The 17,510-nt window shown below is 43.7% G+C and overlaps 1 protein-coding gene across 6 annotated transcripts in view; it reads left to right on the forward strand.

The window, feature by feature from the left end:
- The window catches only part of LOC112249911 (pleckstrin homology domain-containing family G member 3), a 106,845-nt gene that overhangs the window by 78,705 nt on the left and 10,630 nt on the right, over positions 1-17,510 (forward strand). For 3 of the 6 annotated variants that reach the window (XM_024419640.2, XM_024419637.2, XM_042321460.1), the window contains 13 exons: positions 1,192-1,261; positions 1,423-1,469; positions 3,027-3,177; positions 3,946-4,077; positions 7,500-7,682; positions 8,377-8,469; positions 9,190-9,276; positions 9,371-9,404; positions 10,525-10,626; positions 10,999-11,031; positions 12,559-12,569; positions 13,414-13,788; positions 16,304-16,417. In XM_024419640.2, the coding sequence (XP_024275408.2) occupies positions 1,192-1,261; positions 1,423-1,469; positions 3,027-3,177; positions 3,946-4,077; positions 7,500-7,682; positions 8,377-8,469; positions 9,190-9,276; positions 9,371-9,404; positions 10,525-10,626; positions 10,999-11,031; positions 12,559-12,569; positions 13,414-13,788; positions 16,304-16,417 (1,432 nt within the window). The remainder of the gene's footprint in view (positions 1-1,191; positions 1,262-1,422; positions 1,470-3,026; positions 3,178-3,945; positions 4,078-7,499; positions 7,683-8,376; positions 8,470-9,189; positions 9,277-9,370; positions 9,405-10,524; positions 10,627-10,998; positions 11,032-12,558; positions 12,570-13,413; positions 13,789-16,303; positions 16,418-17,510) is intronic. The other 3 variants (XM_024419638.2, XM_024419642.2, XM_024419639.2) reach the window with 3 other exon arrangements.

Here is a 17,510-nt window from a genome sequence, read left to right on the forward strand (position 1 = left end):
GTGGTAAGGCATGCTGAGGTGTGGCGTGAGGTCTGGGTTTGCTGTGTCTCGTGTGGTAAGGCATGCTGAGGTGTGGCGTGAGGTCTGGGTTTGCTGTGTCTCGTGTGGTAAGGCATGCTGAGGTGTGGCGTGAGGTCTGGGTTTGCTGTGTCTCGTGTGGTAAGACATGGCGTGAGTCTGTCTGGTGGTAAGACATTGAAGTGTGCAGTCTGGGTGTGTCTCGTGTGGTAAGACATGCTGAGGTGTGGTGTGCAGTCTGGGTTTGCTGTGTCTCGTGTGGTAAGACATGCTGAGGTGTGGCGTGAGTCTGGGTTTGCTGTGTCTCGTGTGGTAAGGCATGCTGAGGTGTGGTGTGCAGTCTGGGTTTGCGGTGTCTCTCGTGTGGTAAGGCATGCTGAGGTGTGGTGTGCAGTCTGGGTTTGCTGTGTCTCCTGTGGTAAGGCATGGCGTGAGGTCTGGGTTTGCGGTGTCTCTCGTGTGGTAGGGCATGGCGTGATGTGGCGTGCGGTCTGGGTTTGCTGTGTCTCCTGTGGTAGGGCATGGCGTGCGGTCTGTGTCTCGTGTGGTAGGACATGGCGTGATGTGGCGTGAGGTATGGGTTTGCTGTATCTCTCCTGTGATAGGGCATGGCGTGCGATCTGTGTCGCGTGTGGTAGGGCGTGGCGTGAGGTATGGGTTTGCTGTATCTTTCCTGTGGTAGGGCATGGCGTGCGGTCTGGGTTTGCTGTGTCTCGTGTGGTAGGACATGGCGTGCGGTCTGTGTCTCGTGTGGTAGGACATGGCGTGCGGTCTGTGTCTCGTGTGGTAGGACATGGCGTGCGGTCTGTGTCTCGTGAGGTAGGACATCAGTGTGATTCGAACTCCTAACGCTGGAACATTGTCTTTCTGACCATTTCCCTGTGATCATGGCTCTCGACGATCCAAAGCAAACAACTTTGGGCCTGAAGACGAGATGGACACACAACCATATTTAACCACATCTCTTTTTCTAGTATCGATTATGAAATGTAGCATTTCAGGGAGTTGTCGACAACAGCCTGACGTAAATGCTGCTTTGGTTTGTGTTTTACGAGTGTGATTGAAATGTACAGCACTACGATATCTGCAATATATTTGCAAAAGTCATACCTGTATAATTTGCCATTTGATGTAACCAGGCCTCATCTTTGATCTCTGACCTCTGTGTTGCAGTGAACTGTTGCAGTCCTTAGATATGTGTGACAACGACCCTGTTGCCATCGCTAGGTGCTTCGTCATGAAGGTTAGTGCAATTCCAATCCTATTATGCTGTATATGATTCGCTGACCTGCTGAAGAGTTTCGTCCAGTGCTCGAAACCAATAACTCGTCATCATTTTTGGTGGATAAACAATCCCTTTCGAACAGTATGGGGACTATGTAACGTATAATTTTTTTCTTTCAGAGAGAGTATTTTGAGATCTATACACAGTACTGTACCAACTACCCAAAGTAAGTGAACTCTCTTAGCTGGCCAGTGTACCTGGCATGTGCAGCTTTTACTGGCTCAACTGTTGACAGAAACAGACTGAGCATGTGAAGAAAACCATGGGGGGGGATGTCTGCTACTGACACCTAGTGGTAGAAAGTATACTCTGTTTGCTGTGCTGTTCTATGGAAAAATTGGGTTGACACCTACTACTTGTGTTTTCAACCCACTCTAGAGATATGTACAAATTGTAGTCCATTTTCTCAAATGAAATGGGTGAGAAACAAAAATGATGAATATGATCATATTGAAATGGGTAATTGGGGGAACATATGACACATATTGAATTGTAGAGATAAGTGTGGAGATGTGCACCAGTTTCATCGGTTCACATAACTAAGTGTTGTGTGTAATTATTCAATCATTGTCCAATACTTCCATCTAGACTCTCATTCTGTAGTACTGACCTGGTCCTCTCTCCATCTAGTTCTGTAGTACAGACCCGGTCCTCTCTCCATCTAGTTCTGTTTCTGTAGTACTGACCCGGTCCTCTCTCCATCTAGTTTTGTAGTACTGACCCGGTCCTCTCTCCATCTAGTTCTGTTTCTGTAGTACTGACCCGGTCCTCTCTCCATCTAGTTCTGTTTCTGTAGTATCTGTTCTGTAGTACTGACCTGGTCCTGACCCGGTCCTCTCCATCTAGTTCTGTGGTTTGTAGTACTGACCTGGTCCTCTCTCCATCTAGTTCTGTAGTACTGACCCGGTCCTCTCTCCATCTAGTTCTGTTTCTGTTCTGTAGTACTGACCCGGTCCTGTCTCCATCTAGTTCTGTAGTACTGACCTGGTCCTCTCCATCTAGTTCATCTAGTTCTGTTCTGTAGTACTGACCCGGTCCTCTCTCCATCTGTTTTGTAGTACTGACCCGGTCCTGTCTCCATCTAGTTCTGTAGTACTGACCCGGTCCTCTCTCCATCTAGTTCTGTAGTACTGACCCGGTCCTCTCTCCATCTAGTTCTGTTTCTGTAGTACTGACCCGGTCCTGTCTCCATCTAGTTCTGTTTCTGTAGTACTGACCTGGTCCTCTCTCCATCTAGTTCTGTAGTACTGACCCGGTCCTCTCTCCATCTAGTTCTGTTTCTGTAGTACTGACCCGGTCCTGTCTCCATCTAGTTCTGTTTCTGTAGTACTGACCCGGTCCTGTCTCCATCTAGTTCTGTAGTACTGACCTGGTCCTCTCTCCATCTAGTTCTGTAGTACTGATCCTGTAGTACAGACCGGTCCTCTCTCCATCTAGTTCTGTTTCTGTAGTACTGACCCGGTCCTCTCTCATCTAGTTCTGTTTCTGTAGTTTGTTTCTGTTCTGTAGTACTGACCCGGTCCTGTCTCCATCTAGTTCTGTTTCTGTAGTACTGACCCGGTCCTGTCTCCATCTAGTTCTGTAGTACTGACCTGGTCCTCTCTCCATCTAGTTCTGTAGTACTGACCCGGTCCTCTCTCCATCTAGTTCTGTTTCTGTAGTACTGACCCGGTCCTGTCTCCATCTAGTTCTGTGGTACTGACCCGGTCCTGTCTCCATCTAGTTCTGTGGCTGCTCTGACAGACTGCATGAGGAACAAATCCTTGGCCAAGTTGTTCCGGGAGCGGCAGGCCTCACTCAAACGCTCCCTTCCCCTGGGCTCCTACCTGCTCAAGCCTGTACAGAGGATCCTCAAGTACCACCTATTGCTTCAGGTACAGAGATGGGATCAGTTTTGCCTTTTTAGATCATAATGAATAAGATGTATATGGACAGGGGGGCGACCTGATCCTAGATCAGGGCCAATGTCCACAAAGCGTCTCAGAGAATAGTGTTGATCTAGGATCAGTTTAGCCTTTTTAGATTACAATTATTTCGACAGGTCCTAGATCAGCACTAATACTATTGGAATACAGCCTGTTGAGAGGCTCATCAAGTATCACAGTTGCTCCAGGTAGTTGCTCCAGGTAGATGCTCCAGGTAGTTGCTCCAGGTAGTTGCTCCAGGTAGTTGCTCCAGGTAGTTGCTCCAGGTAGTTGCTCCAGGCAGTTGTTCCAGGTAGTTGCTCCAGGTAGTTGCTCCAGGTAGATGCTCCAGGTGCTCCAACTAACCACCAAAGGAATGCCCTGCCATAGCATCCTGGTTCAAATACTTTTAAAATGCATAAATGCATCTTTCCTTCCTACCCTCTCTTGGAGTTATCACTGATTTGACACACATTCATAGGTGTAAAGATGGGTTTCCACTTCATAGATTTCCCCTATCCATCCATGTCAGATCAGTAATTACTCTTGAGGATGGGAGGAAGAAAGGATGCATTTTTGAAGGAACCAACTCGTATTCTCCAAAGCAGCTTGAAATGATTCAGATATATTGACACCGTAGGTTCAACTTCTTACTAGAACAAACAGAACAACTCTCACTAAAAAGCCATGTCTGTGGGAAGTGCACTAGTTTAAATAACTATTGTGTTCCTTCTGCAGGAGATAGCCAAGCACTTTGACCCACAAGAGGAGGGCTATGAGGTCGTGGAGGAAGCCATCTACACCATGACAGGCGTGGCCTGGTACATCAACGACATGAAGAGGAAACACGAGCATGCCGTTCGACTGCAGGTTAGCAGACGCCTCCTTCATGCAAACAAACACGCAAACATCCATATAAACATATTCTGAGACAATTACGAAATGATTACCACACAGAGCTGAACAGACGCCTTCTTCATGCAAACCCTAACACAAACATGCAAACAACCATATATACATATTCTGAGACCATTACGAAACGATTGCCACAGAGCTGAACACAAACACCCTGTGTAATCAATGTGAATAAGCCCCTCACACATGAATAAACATTTAAACCCACTGGCCGTCTGTCTAATCCTTATTTTACATTTTTTAATTTGATCTTTATTTAACTAGGCAAATCAGTTCAGAACTAATTCTTATTTTCAATGACTGCATAGTGGGTTAACTGCCTTGTTCAGGGTCAGAAGGACACATTTTTACCTTGTCAGCTCGGGGATTCGATCTTGAAACCTTTCGGTTACTAGTCCAACACTAACCACTAGGTTACCTGCCGCTATCCTGTCTCATGTTGTGCTGTTATTACATTTCATTTAGGCAGGTCAGGTCTGTGCATGTGTATAGGCTCTGTCCCAAATGGCACATCATATCCTATAGTGCGTTACTTTTTCACCAGAGGCCCCTAGGGGTCCTGGTCAAAAGTAGTGCACTATAAAGGGAATAGGGTGCCATTTGGAACACATCCCAATGTTCTGAACATCAATTACAAACCCTCCATGGTTCTCCTCTCTTGTTAAACTAGATTGAGTGTACAACATTTCTGACCAGAGACAACATGGCACAGCCAACCCCGGGAGACCCTCACAGAGAAGCCCTCGCAGGGCAATACATGGGAGCTTGTCGTCAAAGGCCGTGTACAAATAAACAGCGACTACATTGTGTTCTTAGACTAATTTCTCATGGGGCCAGTTATTTACTGGTCATTGGAATATATTTGTTTATCATGTGCAGTTAGGCTTGATTATGTATTTAACTCTGTTTGGAGGATCTATTACCTGTAAACTATAGTGCCTTCCTAAAGTATTCAGACACCTTGACTTTTTTCATATTTTGTTATGTCACAGCCTTATTCTAAAATGGATTCCATAAATTAAGGTCTTCAACAATCTACACACAAAACCCCATAATGACGAAGCAAAAACAGGTTTTTAGACATTTTTGCAAATGTATTTAACATTTAAACATATTTACATAAGTATTCAGACCCTTTGCTATGAGACTCGACTTTTAGCTCAGTGCATCCTGTTTCCATCGATCATCCTTGAGATGTTTCTACAACTTAATTTTGAGTCCACCTGTGGTCAATTCAATTGATTGGACATGATTTGGAAAGGCACACACCTGTCTATATAAGGTCCCACAGTTGACAGTGCATGTCAGAGCAAAAAACCAAGCCACGAGGTCGAAGGAATTGTCCGTGAGCTCCGAGACAGGATTATGTCAAAGCACAGATCTGGGGAAGGGTACCAAAAAATTTCTGCAGCATTGACGGTCCCCAAGAACACAGTAGCCTCCATCATTATTAAATGGAAGAAGTTTGGAACCACCAAGACTCTTCCTAGAGCTGCCCCCTGCCAAACTGAGCAATCGGGGGAGAAGGGCCTTGGTCTGGGAGGTGACCAAGAACCCAATGGTCACTCTGTCAGAGCTCTAGAGTTCCTCTGTGGAGATGGACAACCATCTCTGCAGCACTCCACGAGTAAGGCCTTTATGGTAGAGTGGCCAGACGTTAGTAAAAGGCACATGACAGCCCGCTTGGAGATTGCCAAAAGGCACCTAAAGGACTCTGACCATGAGAAACAAGATTATCTGGTCTGATGAAACTAAGATTGAACTCTTTGGCCTGAATGCCAAGTGTCACGTTTGTAGGAAACCTGGCACCATCCCTACGGTGAAGCACGGTGGTGGCAGCATCATGCTGTGGGGATGTTTTTCGGGGACTGGGAGACTAGTCAGGATCGAGCAAAAGATGAACAGAGCAAAGTACAAAAAGATCCTTTGATGAAAACGTTCCAACAGGACAACGGCTTAAAATCAATTGTTATTGGTCACATACACATATTTAGCAGATGTTATTGCGGGTACAGTGAAATGCTTGAGTTCCTAGATCCTACAGTGCTGTAGTAATTCACAACAATACACACAAATCTGAAAGTAAAAGAATGTAATTAAGAAATATATAAATATTAGGTTGAGCAATGTCAGAGTGGCAGAACAAATTCTTATTTATAATAACGGCCTACCGGGGCACAGTGGCGAACTGCCTTGTTCAGGAGCAGAATGACAGACCTTGTCAGCTTGGGGATTTGATCCAGCAACCATTCGGTTACTGACCCAACGCTCTAACCACTAGGCTACCTGCCGCCCCAATACAGTAGAATGGGATACAGTATATACCTAATGAGATGAGTAAAGCATTATGTAAACATTATTAAAGTGTACAAAGATTCCAAGTCTATGTGTATATATAGCCTCAAGTCAAATGTTATTTGTCACATGCAGATGTTAATGTGAGTGTAGCGAAATTCATGTGCTTCTATTTCCGACAATGCAGTAATATCTAACAAGTAATTAACAAATTCACAACGACCATCTTATACACACAAATGTAAAGGGATGAATAAGACTATGTACATATAAATATATGGATGAGCGATGGCCGTGCGGCATAGGCAAGATGCAGTAGATGGTATAGAATACAGTATATACATATGAGTAATGTAAGATATGTAAACATTATTAAAGTGCCGTTATTTAAAGTGACTAGTCATACCTTTTTATTAATAAGTAAATTTATTAAAGTGGCCAGAGATTTGAGTCTATGTTGGCAGCAACCTCTCTGTTAGTGATGGCTGTTTAACAGTCTAATGGCCTTGAGATAGAAGCTGGGGCTTTTTTCACCTTAGAAGCTCTAAGGTGCAGGGTTGCGTAACCAGGCGGAAGCCGGCTAGTGATGGCTATTTAAGTCTGATGGCCTGTTTTTGAGTGTCTCTGTCACAGCTTTGATGTACCTGTACTGACCTCTCCTTCTTAATGATAGCGGGGTGAAAAAGCAGTGGCTCATGTGATTGTTGTCCTTGATAATCTTTTTGGCCTTCCTGTCATTTCCTTCCTCCTCTGACGAGCCTTCACTGTTCAAAATACCCTCTAATATACCCCGCAACAATCCCCAAAAACACCCCCAACAATACAAAAACACCCCCCAAAATACCCCCAATGATACAGAATCACCCCCCAAATACCCCAAAATATCTCCCATCAACCTGGCTAAACTCAATACCCCTATAATTATACACCTTCAAGAAACACCCTTGAGCATTTTGGGGAAATTAATTGCTTAACATTGTTTGTGCCACAATGATACCTTTTTCACCCTATGATGTCTATTGCTGTTGGGTGTTTAATAAATAGGTGCTCCTTCATCACCTCATCTGTGTTGGCTTGTCCAGGAGGTCCAGTCTTTGCTGATCAACTGGAAAGGACCGGACCTGACCACGTACGGGGAACTGGTCCTGGAGGGCACCTTCAAGGTCCACCGGGCCAAGAACGAGCGTACACTCTTCCTCTTCGACCGCATGCTCCTCATCACCAGGCGCCGAGGAGAGCACTACGTCTTCAAGACCCTCATCTCGGTGAGTGCTGCTTGCTGGGGTCAAGGGTTAGGGGGTCAGGATTTATCAACCCTGTTGTCCTGTGTTTTTTTTCCTGTTTCAAATCCGAAGTCTCCATTATATTCCAATCACTTAGTTTGAATGGCGAAAAGTAATGTATTGTATTCTGTGTAGCATTTATTGTATATTCATTATTTGGAGATGTACATTTGCACTTGTGCTCTGATAATGTCTTATCAATGGTCCCTAAGGGGATTAATGAAGACGTATTGAGTTGAATTTTAAAAACAGAGCTGAGTGTGTTTTGGCTTATCTGTGGTTTGTCCCATTGGTCTAAACTAACTTCCTGTCGTCGTTTCCTTTCTTTCCTGATGATGAATGACAGATTAGGTAGTAGGACTGGAACTGATCTACTCCTTTCCTGCGTCAGTGATAATGACGGACCCGATTATTTTCTGTGGTTTATGAATATTTTCTAACTTTGTTTTTTTAATATATTTTTTTAAACTTTCTTCCACCTTCCTGATATGTCACGTTTGTCTTTCCTATCTTTCTGGTGACACTGGGTTTGATCAGTGTTCATCAGTGTCCCCTACACACTGAATTACTGTATATACCTTAGTATTACATCTAATTTTCCCTATTTGAGTGCGGACCAATCTTTTCTCTTAACTATATTTAATTAGTTTTTCATTTCTCTCGTGTTTGACTACAGTGTTCCACCCTCATGCTAATTGAGAGTGCCAAGGACTCTCTAAGCTTCAGCGTCACTCACTACAAGCACCCCAAGCAGCCCCACACAGTGCAGGTGAGTGAGGGAGACCTCTCAACCAACCACAGTGGCTAATTAATGGGAATTCAGACATGGTAAGAGAACAGTAAGACACATTAGTAGTGGACTTTTAGAACCATGAATGCCGTAGTTAAGCATGTGAATCAGATTACAGTATTGTGTGTGGGGGGGGGTTGGATTTTATAACCTTGAAGGGACCAGACGTCCTCACAAAGATAGTAAAATAAGGGAAAAAACTAACAAGTGGGGACATTTCACTGGTCCCCACAAGGACAAAAGGCAGTTTTAGATTTAAGGGTCAGTGTTATGAGTTAGCTTTTGGGTTAGTGGTTAGGGAAAATAGGAATTTGAATGGGAATCATTTGTTTGGTCCCCACAAGGATAGTAATACAAACGTGTGTGTGTGTGTGTGTGTTCATGGCTGATTCTGATAATACAACTGTATGAATATTTAAAGTAGGTCAACTCCCACCTTGCAGGCATTATTCCTGTTGTGTGATAATGTAGACCAGATTGAAATAAGGCCTGCTGTTCATAAGAACCTGCACCTGTAGAATGTAGGTGTACTGATGTACTGGCTTGGTTTTTGCCAAAACAAATAATCATTATGCCATCATTATCATAGCCATAAAACTGTATTTTGTTTTTGGTGTTTGTTTTTTCTTTACTGTAGTGAATTCTCTGTGGGAATGCATAGGAACTTACCTGCCCCCTCTCTCACCCCCTTACCCTCAGGCCAAGACTGTGGAAGAGAGAAAACTATGGGCCCATCACATCAAAAGGATCATTCTCGAAAACCATCAAGCCATCATCCCTCAGAAGGTACATATGAGGTGCTATTGCTAATATTAAAGAGGGAAGGGGGTAATCTAAGGGAGGATAGCTGACGGTTGTTTTTGTGTTTTCTTTTTATCAGGCAAAGGAGGCCATCTTAGAAATGGACTCGATTTGTGAGTATTCGTAGTGATTATTAATGCACTTTTCTGCCCAGCCACCCCATTGATCCAGCATATTTTTATATCCAAGCAACATCGGAATGAAGTTGATTTATTTAAGAGTGGCGGAGAGGGATGCTTTTAATACACTGACCAAATATATAAACGCAACATGCAACAATTTCAAAGATTTTACTGAGTTACAGTTCATATAAAGAAATCAGTCAATTGAAATCAATTCATTAGGCCCTAATCTATGGATTTCACATGACTGGGCAGGGGTGCTGCCATGGGTGGTTCTGGCTCCCAAGTGGCTTGGCCAGGCCCAGCCAATCAGACTTAGTTTTTCTCCACAAAAGGGCTTTATTACAAACAGAAGTACTCCTCAGTTTCATCAGCTGTCTGGGTGGCTGGTCTCAGACGGTCCCGCTGGTGAAGAAGACTGATTTGGAGCTCATAGACTGGCAAATTCTCAAACAATGTTGGAGGCAGTTTATGGTAAAGACATTAACATACAATTATCTAGCAGCAGCTGTGGTGGACATTGCATTGTTGCAGTCTGTGGCATTGTGTTGTGTGACAAAACTGCATGTTTTGGAGCTGTCTTTTATTGGCCCCAGCACAAGATGCACCTGTGTAATAATCAGATTCTTCATATGTCACACCTGTCTGGTGGATGGATTATCTTGGCAAAGGAGAAATGCTCTCTAACAGGGATGTAAACCATTTTAGAGAAATAAGCTTTTTGTACATGTGGAACATTTCTGGGATCTATTATTTCAGCTCATGAAACATGGGACAAACACTTCAGATGTTGCGTTTTATGTTTTTGTTCAGTATAAGTTATTTATTAATAAATGTCATAGAAATTATGGAATGGCAGTCATTGTGTAATTTATTATTTCAGACTGCCTCCTCTTAAAGAACTCTTCATTAGTACTTGACTAGAATATATGTATTAATTATATACAAAAGCCACACACTGTAATAGTATTGGAAAGCTGAATTTTTTTTCTTCAAGATTTTTGTATTTATTGTTCTTGGATCATCATGTCATTCATTAGACTATAAGTTCATCAGCTGTGATTCATGATTTGTAAGTCTGTTTACGCATGTTTGTCTCTGTGCCTAAAAGACCCATCAAAGTTCCGGTACAGTCCAGAGAGAATGAAAAAGGCCATGTCCTGCCAATCAGACGAGTTTCCCAGAGAGGGTCGTCAGGGGCGACGGCAGTCGGGTAAGTACCCAACTTTAGTCCTGAAACTCAAATATCTATTATTGATGTGTAAACCATTCACTGCTGTGTATGTGAACGTACAGGGAAATTATATGGGGAGACATATGATGACTCTAGTGTTTTCAAATTTTGATTTGATTTGGCCAATGTTCAAATTGTGTGTCAGTCACGTAGCTAACGGTTACTCTACATGCTTTGTTAGCCTGGATTCAGATTTGGCTTTACGTGTCACATTTACATAACTCAAATATTGTATCTCACTGAAAAGGATTTGACAATGACCATCTATGCAGTTTTTTGAATTGTGATGAGGCGGGGACTGTCTGAAGTGGCTCTCTTTTGAGATGTGCTCATTGTCTATTTCTCTCTCAGAACCGACCAAACAGATCCTGAAGAACACCAAAGGTAAGGACACAAGGCTTTCATCCCAGCCAATTTCATGTCATCATCAGCCATTATGACAAACACCTCTGAGAACCTTTTTGTGACTGTTCAGAACCTACTTCCTCTGTGTAATAGTCACAGTTGGTAACCAAATATGAAAGGGTTAGCTTGAGGAAATGCGCATCTCCTATGCTGCTGGTGCAAATGGTGGATTCTATGTCTAGTATTTCGTATTTTATTAGGATCCCCATTACCTCCTGCCAAGGCAGCCACTACTCTTCCTGGGGTCCAAACTGAAACAAAACAACACATCAAAACAATAGTCTACATCATTAATAAAACAATACGACACATAAAGACATCGTGCACTGTACAAATGGACGCTGCTCCACCAGTGTGTGATGAGGGACCATCACACAGCAGGTGCTTCAAAGAAACTGTGGGTAGCAGTAAAAGGAAAGCCCTTTTGTCCTCGTTTTGGGGAGAACAAATGCTAAGGTCTTTTACTTCTCCCTCTGAAATGAGAGCATAAAAGCCCCTTGGTTGCTCCATCGAGTCTCTCCAGCTCTTTTCTAGTAGTCAAATGTGGTTTGGAGAGCCGATCAGTGTCTCTCCAGCTCTTTTCTAGTAGTCAAATGTGGTTTGGAGAGCCGATCAGTGTCTCTCCAGCTCTTTTCTAGTAGTCAAATGTGGTTTGGAGAGCCGATCAGTGTCTCTCCAGCTCTTCTCTAGTAGTCAAATGTGGTTTGGAGAGCCGATCAGTGTCTCTCCAGCTCTTTCTAGTAGTCAAATGTGGTTTGGAGAGCCGATCAGTGTCTCTCCAGCTCTTTTCTAGTAGTCAAATGTGGTTTGGAGAGCCGATCAGTGTCTCTCCAGCTCTTCTCTAGTAGTCAAATGTTGTTTGGAGAGCCGATCAGTGTCTCTCCAGCTCTTTCTAGTAGTCAAATGTGGTTTGGAGAGCCGATCAGTGTCTCTCCAGCTCTTCTCTAGTAGTCAAATGTGGTTTGGAGAGCCGATCAGTGTCTCTCCAGCTCTTTTCTAGTAGTCAAATGTGGTTTGGAGAGCCGATCAGTGTCTCTCCAGCTCTTTTCTAGTAATCAAATGTGGTTTGGAGAGCCGATCAGTGTCATGCCCATTCGATTGATTCAGACTTTTAGTGAAAAATGTGACATTAGCATTATCCATTTTATTTTCTCATGCGCCTTGTGTGGTGTGACAGTGAGCTAGGTTTAGTCCAAGCAAACAATGCTGTCGGACGGCAGACTGACTAATTCATTTTCCAAACTCAATATGGGAGCTGTCAGTCATATGATACTTTGGCAAGGTTTCGTCTAAGGATATTAGACTAATTCATTGGAGAAGCGAACTCAATTTCATCATCAGGGAGGTGTCATTGAGTGCATTTTAATTTGGCTTATCGTAGGCTTGTTTAATTTACAATTGACTGAATACTTATCTTTTTGTCCCTTTTTTTTTTATGACATTTAAAAATATATATTTCTCTTCCCTTCTTGTTCACATGTCCTGTTACCGGTGGGGATCCTACAGCCGTCCTCAAGGTAAGCCCAGAATGATCCATTTGAAATTGTACTTGATAACAAACACGTGCTCTATTATGCTGCACTTACCTCTGCTCTCAAAGCCCAGCCGAGGGGAATTTACGGTTAATAATGTCGGTTAACATGCCGTTCAAAGATGGCTAACGTCATACAAAGGAAGGCTTTTTTCTAAGTGAGAGGAAACGTACATCTGTAGATGGACATATTTCATTTAGTGGGCTTAAATTCAGGAAATTACATGTTATATTTTAGAACTGCCCTCGGTGGTTGCTTTCTCATGATTATTTCAGAACAAATGAACAGAATTCTATTCAATTTTCACTCCATGCAGTGTCTTATCCAAAGGTGGGGGGAACTGTGAACTCGATGTGAAATGCATGTCTTGTCAATTGGCAATCAGTGTCTTATTCCCAGGCACTTTAGGGGTCTTTTTTTTACCTTTTTATTTAACTTGGCAAGTCAGTTAAGAACAAATTCTTATTTTCAATGACGGCCTGGGAACAGTGGGTTAACTGCCTGTTCAGGGGCAGAACGACAGATGACAACCTTGTCAGCTCGGGGGTTTGAACTTGCAACCTTCCGGTTACTAGTCCAACGCTCTAACCACTATGCTACCCTGCCGTCTTAATAGGAACCATCCTGTTGCTCTGTCTGGGATTTACTGTAGCTCTATAATGTCACCACATGTGGGTATGAGACGATTTTTGTAATAGGACTCATGTTTTCACACAATCCAGAGTATTTGCTGAGTGTGTGGAGATACCCAAAAGGCTTTACTGAATAGGTCTTGAGGAGGTTCGTCAGACAAAATGCATTGTGTGATCTGTGTGACTTCACGCTACAGCACGCAGACAGCGAAGGGGCCCTACCAGACGACCCGCGCTCCATTCAGGCAGCCGCTAGCGTCAGCACCCTGGGCTCGAGCCTAGGCGAGTCCGAGGCTGAGAGGCCTAGTGTGGAAGAGGAGGAAGAAGAAGAAGAGGAGGAGGATATGGGCCTTAGGAAGGGCTCACTTGAGAGGCTAAGCCCCAGTGACATTGAGGAGCCGAGGACAGGGTCATCGTCCCACAAGGGCAGGGCGACCCTGGGGGAGGAATGTGACTCGGATGATATTCTGATGGAGGAAGACCAGGTAGAGGACTTTGCCAGTTCCATGCTGGCCGCCATCTCCTGCTGGCACTATAGAGCCAGGGCTTTGCTTTCCATGGGGGTCACAACGGTGAGGCTCTAGCTGCCACCATCGGGTTTCCTTCTTCTAAGCTTTGTAGCTACCAGTCCCCAGCTTGGCCACGTTGGTCCACCCTAGTCTAGCCCAGAGTCTTGTCAGCCATAACCTACTAATGTCTTGGATAACCCCTTGTCAATGCTATTCGTATCCTGCAAACAGCGACTGACTTTCATGTATGGTGCTCCGTCTAAGCATGGATGCTCTTTGTCTCAATGCTTTCTACATTCAACTGCGTTAGACTACTAGATGCATGATCGTCATACTCCCGGAGTACCTCTAATGCTGCTTATGTTGATTGACTGTGCTTTGTGCTTGTGTGAGTGACTGTGCTTTGTGCTTGTGTGAGTGACTGTGCTTTGTGCTTGTGTGAGTGACTGTGCTTTGTGCTTGTGTGAGTGACTGTGCTTGTGTGAGTGACTGTGCTTGTGTGAGTGACTGTGCTTTGTGCTTGTGTGAGTGACTGTGCTTGTGTGAGTGACTGTGCTTTGTGCTTGTGTGAGTGACTGTGCTTTGTGCTTGTGTGAGTGACTGTGCTTTGTGCTTGGTGAGTGACTGTGCTTTGTGCTTGTGTGAGTGACTGTGCTTGTGTGAGTGACTGTGCTTTGTGCTTGTGTGAGTGACTGTGCTTTGTGCTTGTGTGAGTGACTGTGCTTGTGTGAGTGACTGTGCTTTGTGCTTGTGTGAGTGACTGTGCTTGTGTGAGTGACTGTGCTTGTGTGAGTGACTGTGCTTGTGTGAGTGACTGTGCTTTGTGCTTGTGTGAGTGACTGTGCTTTGTGCTTGTGTGAGTGACTGTGCTTTGTGCTTGTGTGAGTGACTGTGCTTTGTGCTTGTGTGAGTGACTGTGCTTGTGTGAGTGACTGTGCTTTGTGCTTGTGTGAGTGACTGTGCTTGTGTGAGTGACTGTGCTTTGTGCTTGTGTGAGTGACTGTGCTTTGTGCTTGTGTGAGTGACTGTGCTTGTGTGAGTGACTGTGCTTGTGTGAGTGACTGTGCTTGTGTGAGTGACTGTGCTTGTGTGAGTGACTGTGCTTGTGTGAGTGACTGTGCTTGTGTGAGTGACTGTGCTTGTGTGAGTGACTGTGCTTGTGTGAGTGACTGTGCTTGTGTGAGTGACTGTGCTTGTGTGAGTGACTGTGCTTTGTGCTGTGTGAGTGACTGTGCTTTGTGCTTGTGTGAGTGACTGCTTGTGTGAGTGACTGTGCTTTGTGCTTGTGTGAGTGACTGTGCTTTGTGCTTGTGTGAGTGACTGTGCTTGTGTGAGTGACTGCTTGTGTGAGTGACTGTGCTTGTGTGAGTGACTGTGCTTGTGTGAGTGACTGTGCTTGTGTGAGTGACTGTGCTTGTGAAGTGACTGTGCTTGTGTGAGTGACTGTGCTTGTGTGAGTGACTGTGCTTTGTGCTTGTGTGAGTGACTGTGCTTTGTGCTTGTGTGAGTGACTGCTTGTGTGAGTGACTGTGCTTTGTGCTTTGTGACTGTGCTTTGTGCTTGTGTGAGTGACTGTGCTTGTGTGAGTGACTGTGCTTGTGTGAGTGACTGTGCTTGTGTGAGTGACTGTGCTTTGTGCTTGTGTGAGTGACTGTGCTTGTGTGAGTGACTGTGCTTTGTGCTTGTGTGAGTGACTGTGCTTTGTGCTTGTGTGAGTGACTGTGCTTTGTGCTTGTGTGAGTGACTGTCGGTGCTGCAAAAACAAGGGGACGAATGGAACCTTATTCATTTCTATTTAACTGACAAAATGTTGTTTTGCTGCCATTTACAATGTTGTTGTCATTGCCTCTTGTGAATCTCTCAATTAAAAAGGGAATGAAAAAGGGTAGGTAACTGCCCTCATCTCTCAGTTTAGCACAAACCTTGGCTCCAATGTCTCACTCTGACACTGCTCCCAGGACAGGTACATACTTTCTGTTTGTGCTCTAAACTACTGACCAGTCCTGAAGAAGTTCTGCATGCATAGTGCCTTGTTTAAACCAGCTCATCTATAAATGTCTCATCTATAAAAACATCCCCCCGGTATTTTTTTATTTGTCTATTTATGCTGAACTAAAATAAGGGTCTGCTGCTACTTGAGTGTCAGTCTGACATTAGCGTTGTCTGTTAACACAACACTGATTTGCATGTCTGCTGAGATTGATCAACTAATCGTGTGTGCATAGTGTGCTGTTGATAATGAAGTTTGCTGATTCACAACACAGGCTTTACCTGGCTCTAATCCCCTTGCAAATGCGTTGCCATCTGTATTTTCAGACTCAAATAATGAGTCCCATTCTTACTATGTACATCTTGAACAGACCGGTATCATCTTTCACTGTTGTAGTTAAAGTAATATGAGACTATAGGGTCAAAAATAACAGATTTATTGGCAATTTATAAAATTTTATGAAAACAATCTTGAAGACAAATGTTGTATTATTGCTTATCAAGATGTATTTGCCCTGTCTTGGCTGAGGTTAGGAAGCTAATTCTAAAAAAATTTAAACCTGGTTCTAAAATGTTTTTCTTCTTGAAGGATGAAGAGGGAGACGATGTAGTTGAGGAGAATGGGTCTTACAAAGAGAATGGGATTTCATCTGGTCCTGTGTTACAGTCGGAGACGGAGCAAAGCACCACCATCGCGGAGAAGGTAAAGACGTGCCAGAGCTGGTTGGTGTTTGTGCCTCCTCACTACCGTCGGAATCTGTGAAAAATCAAACATCATCCTGGGGATGGAGGGAAAACATTGCTCATCCACTGTCCACTCCACTTTCATCTGTCTCAAGTTTCTGGGTTTGCTCTTCACCACTTCCCCTGCTTCAGCCAGGGCCACTGACATTATTCAGTGACACGTTGTGCCCATCGGTCTTGACTGATGTATTCCATCAAATGATGGTCGTGGAAGTGGCCTGTCTGGGTCAACGTGTCTCTTCCAAAATACTTCTCCTTGCCTCTCAGATTGGAAGCGCTGTCCTACCAAGCTTTCTGCTTCAGATTCATTCTGTCACAGTAACAGAACATCAGAATCTGGTAGATAAAATTTAACTGTAGATCATGTGAGGTTTATAGGTGGGTCGCTCCACCAATAAGGTGCTTTTTGAGTAGCCTAACTTGGCTAGGAGGGGGGGGGAAATGTCACTTAATTTTTACTTTCTGTCATAAAGAACACATTTTCAACCTAATAAAAAAAAGCATTCCTTCCAATCTTGAGGTTAAGTATAAAAAAATACTATATGCCTATTAAGTGCCAAATAAAGTAACATGGTTGACAACCTCATCTTAAATCAGCCATCAATCTCTTTTTGACGACAGGGGGAATGGAAGCTTTTTGTGTGCAACAGGTAGGGGCAATTCAATGCAAGCTCAACTAAATATATACTTTCCGAATGCAATATATATATATTAGTATAGTGCATTCGGAAAGTATTCAGACCCCTTGACTTATTCCACGTTTTATTACATCAGTCTTATTAAAACATGTATTAAATTAATATTTTTCCTCATCAGTTTACACACTACTCCATAATGACACATTTAAAACAGAAATACCTTATTTACATAAGTATTCAGACCCTTTGTATGAGACTTGAAATTGAGCTCAAGTGCATCCTGTTTCCATCGATCATCCTTGAGATGTTTCTACAACTTGATTGTAGTACACCAGTGGTAAATTCAATTGATTGGACATGATTTGGAAAGGCACACACCTGTCTATATAAGGTCCCACAGTTGACAGTGCATGT

This window comes from Oncorhynchus tshawytscha, linkage group LG05 (genome assembly GCF_018296145.1).
Source record: "Oncorhynchus tshawytscha isolate Ot180627B linkage group LG05, Otsh_v2.0, whole genome shotgun sequence".
NCBI classification, from domain to species: Eukaryota; Metazoa; Chordata; class Actinopteri; order Salmoniformes; family Salmonidae; genus Oncorhynchus; species Oncorhynchus tshawytscha.